Raw genomic sequence first — 10,033 nt, 5'->3', positions numbered from 1 at the left:
CGGAGGCAGGACCCGACCAACTTCCACACTCGCTACAGGAAAAGTCGGGAAAATACATCTGCATCCGCATGACGCTGTTTCTGTTGGCCTGCGTGTGGTTTTAAAGCCGGAGCGGAGCGCATTACCGGGGCAGTAGTTTCCCGGAGCGTCGGGCAAGTTGTTGCCGCCAGTTGGCCGCTGTTAAGGGCGGTGTGGTAGCGTCGGGACGCTGTGCCGCTATGGAGGACATCTACTGATCGGCTCTGGAATTGTTTTTCTTGGATTTTATCCCCCGGTAAAGCGACCCGGTTTATATCCCGCAGATATTCTACCGGTTTCTGTGGCAGCGTGGAGTGGGAATATTTGGATGAAAAATGCCTGGGAGAACCAAGTACAACCTCGTTGATGATGGGCACGATTTGAGGATCCCATTGCACAACGAGGAAGCATTCCAGCATGGGATCAACTTCGAGGCAAAGGTGAATTTCCAAGCAACTTTGAAGCGTGAATTGCTAGTGATTAGCGCTTAACTTCATTTAGATTAATTATGTTTCCGAGTGTTCCTCGTTAACTAACCTGAGCCTAAACACCAAAGTGTTTAACGCGGAGAGACGGTGAACTAAACAGGTAACTGAATTTTAGTTAGTGGAATAACGTTTGGGGGGCAGAAATTTACCCCCGAGAGATTTTTGCTACGTGAACGAAGTTATCAGCTTTCCGAGAGGTAAAAGTTGCGCAAAGTTATTATTATTATAGGTAGGCGCTACTTTGAAATGAAGTGAAAGCCAGCGTCCATTTCACTAATGTGCTGTACCTGTCATATTTGACCCACCTAACAGTACATTGGCAGTCTGGATGTGGCGCGGCCAAGCAGCCGAGTGGAGATTGTGGCTGCGATGAGAAGAATACGGGTGAGTGGAAGTATGACAAACTTCATTTAAAATGTTGATTTTTTTTCCCCTTATTTTTCCTAATGAACATCATTTATTGGAACACGACTCGAGCCTCGACATCAGCCGCGTTTCGCGGTTTATTCATTTATTTAAATGAAGATTATATGAGACGAGCAGAAACTTTTTTTAAAAAGTCTGGTTACTTTCTGCCCTTGTGAAGCTGTGTTTGGGATAAATAACTGGACTGTAAATTGAACATTAACACCCCCCCCCCCCCCCTTGTTGGCTTATAGTTTGATTATTATCATAGTTATACATTCTCTAATATGTTGGGGGACAAAATCAATCAATAGACAGGTTCTGTTGAATTGTCAAATATGTATTATACAGTGTTTAAACCAGTGGGGACGTGCCCCATTGAAGGCCCAGAGTTACATGTCAAATCACTAAAGTGACGCAGTGTAAAAATGACACCACAGTGTTATTATTTAAATAGTCTGATGGGTGAACAAACCTTGGAGTTTGAATGTGTAGACCTTTGACTGTCTCTGACATGTCTCGCCCGGTGGGAGGTTGGGTCTCCCATATGCTCCATCAGTGTTTTGAAGTTTCCTTTGAAGCAGTGCGCTGGAGTGTGACTCCCCCCCCCCCCCCCCCCCACCCCCACCCCCCCTCCCTCTCCCTGCTGTGTAAAACCAAAGATTAATAGCTTTATAGTTCCAAAAAGAAGACTTCATCTGTCAATCTGGCAGCACATGGCTTCCTAGCAGGCTGATATAGGTTGCTGGAAGTGTTGAGGTCTGTGGCGATTAACCTGTAGGTGTGCTGTGATTAACGTCTTTGTGTTACCCCCTCAGGAAGCATGCGCTCGCATTAGTTCTTAGGGCTGGGGGATGTAACGAGTTTTTAAAAAAATAACGATATATTTTTATAGGCGATATAAGCTGTTTATATCGATATAGTCTATGACGCGGTACAGTCATACTTGTAGATCCACCAGTTCACCTTTCTCTTCTCTCAGTGTGTCTCTGCACAGCTTCACGTTGCCCCGCCTCTCCCTCAGCGCTTCACCCGTAAATCCTGCAGGAAGCGACAGGATGGCAGTGTTGCCAACTTTGCGACTTTGTAGCTAGATTTAGCAGCTTTTCAGACCCCGCTGGCGACTTCTTTTCCAAAAAGTGAATAGCGACAACTGCGTCCGTTCGTAGGCTTTGGCCTGGCCCGGACCCCCAAGAGCACCTGGCTGCAGGCAAGAGGGGGACCGCCATCCGGCAACCCCATAGCAGAAGTTGGTTTGTACATAATTCACGTGACCACGTTTTTGCTGTGTTCCTGATGCAGCCGGATACGTAGACACCGCATTGAGCGGGTGGGCCCGTTGGTGTGATAAGTCAGCGCATATATCTGTGGATTTACTGAGCTGGCTAGAACCCTGCTGACTGAAAGCTGGAATTTTGTTCATTCAGTCTGTTTACATGTTTTGTTATTTGCACAGAGTATTAGATGTACAGGAGTACACACGAGAGGAAGCACTTCGGTGACATCTACTCCACTGCAGACTGGCTTTTTAAAGAATAAGTCAGCCTTTTGCTGTTTTTGCTCTGTATCTTTTCTGTTTACATTTTAATAGCACAGCTGTGAGTCTTTTGTTATGGAGGAAAAAAAGCATTAATTTATTTGAGGAGCATTATTATTTAAATATGCCAATAGTTTATTTTTGAGCAGTTTCTCATGTACATCTACAGCTGAATGTTAATCAAAGTGCCCGTGTGACGTTTAGGACATGTAGAAGAAAAAAATATCGAGGGATATATCATATATCACCATTCACTAAAAAATATCAAGATATTCTTTTTGGTCCATATCGCCCAGCGCTATTAGTTCTGTTTTAATTTATAAGCTTGTAATTTGTAAAGAAAATTGTGTGCAATAAGAATAATTTCCAACAGCAAGTGCGCCCATGCTGAGATTTTATTTTGCCTTATTCTGCCATTGGCTGCTGGGGTGCGTGCAGTCTGTATCTTAATGATTTATACTGAAGCTCGTTTCAGCGAGCTGCTCAGTCTACACAGCACAGTTGAGTAAAATGCTCTCGTTGGCCCTTCCAAAGAAGTGACCTGCTCCTATAAAGGGGGACCTCCCGGAATGCTGCCATAGCAGCTGCTGCTGTTGGCAGGAAAACGAGCTTTGGTTTGGCTCTTCCGGTGTGAAAATGGTTTGACACTGGCTCGACAACACAATGGAGGGAAACCACAGGTATCTAACTTGGAATGGAGATCACGTTGGAAATCAAGGCACTTCAGGGGTGGTTTAGAAGGCATTTGTTTCAGTTGGATTACCGGTATGCCAAAGCTGTCTAACACTGAATGATGATGTAAGAAAACCACAGCAGAATGTCCCAGTATGTTTTGGCAAATGCAAAATGATTGGTTTATTTAATTACTGTTAGGCAGTTCAGTTTATTGATTAGTACATGCTTATGCCTTATGCAAAATTTGGACTGTGGAGATAAACTTTTTCAGTTGGAAAATGAATCACTGAAAGCAAAAATCACTCTTCATCAGATTTGGGCTCTCTTTGCCATTATGTTCACTTAAAAGTGGAGAAAAAAGGAAATATGTTATTTAGTTTTCCATGCTCAAGTTGAATATTCCTTTATCAATCCTTGGACATAATTGGAGTTGCCACTTATGCAACCAATTTATTCTGTGGATTTATGACTACACAGCTGGGAACATCAAAAAAATCCTTCTTGCCACCTACAGGATGTCCTTGATTCTTGATGTTTATTACAGACATTTGGTCCCACTTCAGTTCCATCATATAAAAAATGTTGTGCTTTTCATTTATACAACAAAACGGAGCTTTTCGTTAGAGAATTGATCGGTTTTCTCCCTGCTTCCGAGGCCTTTACTGTGGAGCAGCTAAAGAAAGTTCTGGGGACGTGATTGCTGACAGAGCACAGCAAACGCACAGATTAGATGCTTCTACTCTTTGCTCATTGAGCAGCAATATAAAGGTGGAATCAAAACAATGACACACAGCAATGACTAGACTACACAAAAGAAAACACGGTGGTTTTTTTCCAAGGACAAATTCAGTGGTCGTGTGTAAAGTGTGGTCGTAAAGATTTGACCACCTCTAAGAAGTTTCGTGTTGTCCACGACTCTGATTTCAGCACACTTCTCTGACTTATGTAGAAAGCAAACATCAGCTTCTGTTTCAGATTGATTTCATCCAAAGTATCATCGCTGGTGATGGGGGACTGGGTCTATGGATAAAAATGAGCAGTTTTCAGGTGGAGTCTGCAAATTTCAAGCCTGAAGGGAGCGCCTCAAGACCGTTAGAGTACAGATCCTTTATTTTTTTTTCTTTTTTCAGCATCCGTTGGCTTATGCATATAGACACTATAAATGATGGATTTAGCCAATGTGAAATCACCTGCTGGTTTGGGAAGTCAGCTGTCACCATTTTGGTGTTTTGGAACCGACACAAGCCGTTTTACCACCACATGTAGGTCTTATACTTCTTTAAAGTCCCCCGCTTGGGACGCATGCATAACTGGTGCACTGTAATCGAAGTCCTCCGTGGATGAGTCCACGTGGTCGCAGAAAACAAATATAATCAGGATCTAAGGCACCTGAGCGTCGGCTTCACTTCTCAGACCCAGAAGCCATGTCTGTCTTTTATAATATCTATGGTTGTGAATTGAGAATCAATGATTTGACTCACTACAGGAATTCCAGTACACATCATAGAGGTACAGCTGTAAAAGGACAGATTAGGACTGAACTGTTCCTGAACGCTGAAATCGGTCCTTCAGCAGGAGCTTCGCCGGATTTAAAACAGGCAAGCCCTGTCTTTTTTTTTTTTTTTTTTTCTTTCTTTTTAAGGCTCATTGCTGGAACTTTTTGATCACGTCTTGTAAAATTGTGATGTTGTACTTCTTCATGATATTCAGCAATAATTTTACCTCTTTGCCACTCCATTCATGCTAGCTTTTCATCATTCATTATTTCCCTCCTCCAATTACAGTAACCGCTTTCTCTTTTGCATGACAGCTACCCTTGGAAATCTGCTTACCGAGGAAAGCCGACTGTAACCGGCACTGCTGTTTTGTTTCTAGTTGAAACTTTCATGTAACGTTGGAAGCTTGTGGAAGTTCTGAAAGTTGTATGAAACGGTGCTCCCTGCAGGGTATGTTTATTTTACAAGATTTCTATCAGACTCTGTTTCTGTGGAGTCATTCGGAGTTATGCATGTTGCCTGGCAACCCGTTGATGTATGGTGTCATTGTTCATTGTGTGCATGAGTCACCTGTACGCTGGTGGCTGATAACAAACTGACAACAGTCCAGAGCAGGAAATAGACGCATACAGTGGAGCAATACGCAAAAGCCAGCAGGATCTGATGTTGTGTTGCTCTTGCTCACACACACACACACACACACACACACACACACACACACACACACACACACACACACACACACACACACACACGTGCATAAACACACCCACTGCGTGGTGCGTAATTGTTGAGTGATTAATGATTGTTCCCAGAAATGAATGGAGAAACACACTTAACAGATGGGAAGAACAGTTTACGCTAAACTTGGTGAAACTTCCCCGCTAAAATAAAAATGCAATTATGTGGTGAATCATTAGGGGAATAAAAAGCAAATATATATATATATATATATATATATATATATATATGCTTTTTTTTTTTTTTTTTTTTGGCTCTATTAATGAACTCAAGGTGTGTATTTGAAACATTTGCACATAAACTGGCGTGCATATAATTTAGACTGAAAGAGCTATAAAAAGAAAAGGAATCCATCTAAATGCATTCTTGTCTTACCTTGCCTTTCTCTCCCTTCAGCTGCTGACCGCTCAGAGATGAGGACCCTGTATGTAATACAGGGTCCTCATAAATTAATTTTATTATTATCATAATCTGGAAAATTCTGGCAGCAGCTTATCTGGTTAAGGGAAGAGAAGACCTTTGCAGAGAATTAAAGGGATTAATTTCTCATTAATCGGCCTTCACTGGGTTAGCTGACTGTAGGAAGATTGAGCAGCATGGGATGAGACGATTAGATGTGTCTGACGAGACGTTGGTGAGGGCTGAAGGAGCACAGCGATGGAGGTGGAGTGGGTAAAAGAAACGGAAAAGCTTTGTCCATTCCTCTGGCTGTCAGGCTGAACCACGACCTTTGTGTTCACTGGGTGTAATTAACTTGTGGCTAGAAAACATAGTGGAAATTCAGTAGCATGGGATTCAGTGTGCACTTTATTTCTGTTCTTTTCTTTTCTGTGAGCCCAAAGACTAGAATAGAGACGTTTATATTTTAATCACTTAGTAGTGTTGTGATAATTATTTTTGCTAATTTAGTCATTGTGGTCCTGATTTCCAATGTTTGTGTGGCTGAGAACAGCGCAAACTGAAAGAGACTCCTGTCAGGATCCATTTGGTCTGCCCAGTGTTTGTCTTAACGGTAGTTAAATTAAATGCAGTATCACTCCCGTAAGCATGGGGTGCGAGGAGTGAGGGAACTATGACAATACCATTCAAGAAAGACAAGAAGGTGAAGACATGAAGTTATGTTTCACAGTAATAACCTGTTTGTTTAGTTTAAAGAATGAAGACTAAAATACGTCTGCGTAGGCATGCTGTTAAATAACAGTTTAATACTGGCAAAACTAGCTGCCAGTACTTTATGGTAATTTAAATTATTAAAATATACAGTGCAGCTAGATCTGAAGTGCCGAATCCAGATCAAGCAATATCAGCAAAGATGTTCCATCCAACTGTAACTATTTATTCAGTTCAGGGCTGTGGTGGGGCTGGAGCCTAATCCAGCTGTTACAGGGTGTGAGGCCGATTACACCCTGGACGGGTCGCCAGCCCAGAGTCACAGAGGCTAATGCAGAGACATTCAAACCTATGGGCAGTTTAGAATCACCAGTTAACACATGATTTTGGACTGTGGGAGGAAGCCTGAGATGACCCACGCAGGTACGGGAAAAAGCTGAACCGTGGCTGCATTCATTCAGCTTTCAGGCCGTCCCTGCAGGAGTCAATACGATATCACATTAATGTGATCAAGCTGTAATTATTACAGTGAGGCAGATATTGTTACTGTGACAGCTATGCTAAGTGACCCAGCCAAGTAATTATACAGTTATTTGTACCTTTGCCTTAGACTCTATATCTATTGTGTACACACATTATTTACACTCATCTGTCTCAGCTTATTTCCCATCAGGCCAGTGTTATGATAACAGCGTTCATATTTCAAGTCCTCCCAAGAATATAATTAGCAGGTTTAGCCACAGAAAAGGGAAAGAGGAGCAACAAAAGAAGCTGAAAGTTGCAGTCCTGATGGGTGAACATTTGTCTTTTAATTAGTGGCAGCCAGAGTTAACCTGCTTTAGTTTGATTGACTTTTAATGAAGTGAAGGTCTGTTCACGCAATCTGCTTGAATTAATAAACAGACTTCTAAGAACTGATGTCATGCATTAGAAAGGACCTTCAGACAATCCGTTACGTACAGTATTCGTGATGAATCCTCTTTTTGATTTCTGATGATTGCCTTAGGTCACACTCTGGCTTTTGTCTGACCTACTACAGAAATGACATCGGTGAAAACTCAAAGTGTGAGCGGATTTACAAAAGTAGAAACTTGCAGAGTAGCTAATTTACTTTAAAACACTCTTAAAATTGTTTCAATACATACATTTCAATAAGGTTATAGTAGAAAATGTGTCGTTGAAGATGCAGCATTTACAGTGAAATACTCCCAGAGACCACAGTTAATGTGGTAGAAACTAAAACGGGGAAACAGCCGTTTAGTGAGAGCTCGGCAAACTTGGCCGGATTTCTCCGTACATGCCTGCGTACAGTTCTTCCTCGCCACAGCAACAGCGGAGCCGCGGCTTTGTGTTAAATATGTGGCAAACCAGGTTGAATTGCTCTCTGAAGAGTAATCCTGGGGAAGTAACACTGACATGTCAGAGGAAACAAACTCAGGAGCCTCTGAGGTGTCCTCTGTTTACACCTGACAGCTGTCATATGAGAACCTCCCAGCAAACTGAGTCAGAGAAAATCACCGATCGACTACTGAAGGAGGTTTCACTTGCACTCTTAGCATTACCCCCCCCCCCCCCCCCCCCCCCCCCCCCCGACTATTGCCACTTACTTTTTGTCATTATTTATGCAGATGCTTATATTAAACATGTCAGGGCTGTGCGTCTTTTCATTGCCACAAAGCAGTGATCATCAAAAGATGATCAGGAGCTCTGTCAAAAAAAAAAAAGGCTTTTATTGTACTGAAGGAACGTTTAAAGCTCTGAAAGATGGTGCTGTCAGTTTGTTCTGTAAAGGGCAACGCTGAGGAGCCAGAACCTCCAGCTGTAAGTGGGCATATTTACAATGGAGCTGGATGGCTTTTTGAAATTCTTCTTGCAAGCTGCTTTTTGTATGTGTAAAAACACTTAGCAGCTAGCATAATGGTTTGTATCTGATTTACTGTATTTAATGCAGCCTTCTATTTTACTGGTGGATCCATCATTCAGGGTATAAAAGGTATCAGAGTGACTGCAGTGCAAGTGTCAACGTATGAGTTTGGTTTTGAGTTCTGGGTATCTCCAGGTTTCACAGCTGGATCTGCAGCGCACCCCTACATTGCGACTCTGAATAAAAACTCGACCGGTGGCCACACATTGGATGAATTGCAGGGTTTCTAGCTGTGCATCATGCAGAGCTACTCTAGTGGACTCCAAGAATAATAAAAAAAAAAAAAAAGTCCTCTTTAAGTCAATGATATCTTAAATGAGGGTAGCCCTCACTTATTCATCCCTGAAATCCTAATATCTGATTAGCTGATCTGATTAAATATGCTTTGTAAAACTGCTGAAAGTTTAGAAGGCCTACTACACATTGCAGCAGTTGTGGTTGTCATCAATTCCTTACTTTGTTGCCAGAGTCTCAGTGACGCTCAATAATATGTTAGAGACCATAAACTGTAAGCGAAATGCAGCTGACAGAGAAATGTAGAAAACTGCGAAGAGACGGTAGCCTTGCTTCGAGTGGGTTTTCTTTTTTTGTTGTATGAGCCTCAAATCGAGGCTTGACGAGCGCTCAGAGGACTGGAGAGGTGGAATGAAAATGGATAAAAATGCATTTTGCCATCATGTATTACATCCTCTTTAAACACAGTAGATCAAATCTGTTTACCTGTCTGGTTTCTGGTCTCTGGGCCTGTTGTTGGTTTTTATGCTTTTGCACCTCCAGACAGACTTAAGAACATCATGCTGCTGTACCGGAGAGCAGGAGCATCTGCTAGTCCATAGTGGTTATTACATTTTTCAGGCATGGACAGGTGATCAGCAGAGGCCTGTTGAAAACCCTGCAGTGTTCATGAAGAAGCCTGCTTATCTAACACTTAATGCATAAATGTGCACGTGTTTATAAGAAACCATTTTGAAAGAATGAATTCAGGAAACGCTGAAGGACGGGTTTATCCCAAAGATTTTTCCCGCTTGAGGAAAATGTAATGTTCGCCATCCTGTCTGCTGTTTTTGAAGTGGTAAAGATTTATGCTAAGCCTTTTTGCTTATGTATGAATGTCTTTGAAGAGCATTTTAAAGCATCTCTTTGTGTTCTTAAAGCCCTTTTTGCCCACAGCTCAGAGATATTGTTCAGAGGTCCTTTTTCAAACATCAGGTCACAGTTTAAAAGGTCAGAAAGTGCACTAATAATGACCTGTGCACGGCTCATTACCCGCCGTCCCCTCTGCTCCGGCTACTCCTCAAATTCCGATTTTTGGCACCGGAGGTGATCGGCTTGGAAGTGTAGCTGAGGATAATGGGCCTTTGTGTAGTTTACATGAATGTGTTATTGAGCGCTTGCTCACTGTCGTGTTTATCCCCACAGTTTATCCTGTGCTAGCTGTCAGTGAAGTGCTAGCAGGCGGGCTCTCATTTCCATGTGAGAGTATGTAAAAAGTGGCTAATATTTAACTTTATAGTTTCTAAGATAGCAGAGGGTTTGGCGAGCTGCTGATTGAGAGATGGCGTGTAAACGGCCTCACAAACACTCCATTATTTACCTGTGGTTCAGGTTGCAGGATGCATTACAGAAACCTCTTTGAGCT

General features: G+C 42.4%; 1 protein-coding gene across 1 annotated transcript in view; it reads left to right on the top strand.

Annotated features, from left to right (window-relative positions):
- Window positions 1–10,033, top strand: part of nos1apa (nitric oxide synthase 1 (neuronal) adaptor protein a) — a 183,338-nt gene continuing 173,305 nt past the window's right edge. The window contains 2 exon segments of the mRNA XM_030727156.1: window positions 1–458; window positions 819–890. Of these exon segments, the coding sequence (XP_030583016.1) occupies window positions 354–458; window positions 819–890 (177 nt within the window). The 5' untranslated portion in view covers window positions 1–353.

The sequence above is a fragment of the Archocentrus centrarchus genome, chromosome 4 (assembly GCF_007364275.1).
Source record: "Archocentrus centrarchus isolate MPI-CPG fArcCen1 chromosome 4, fArcCen1, whole genome shotgun sequence".
In the NCBI taxonomy this organism is placed as follows: Eukaryota; Metazoa; Chordata; class Actinopteri; order Cichliformes; family Cichlidae; genus Archocentrus; species Archocentrus centrarchus.
Note: the sequence above shows the minus strand (reverse complement) of the source record. Positions and strands in the feature narration are given on the sequence as shown.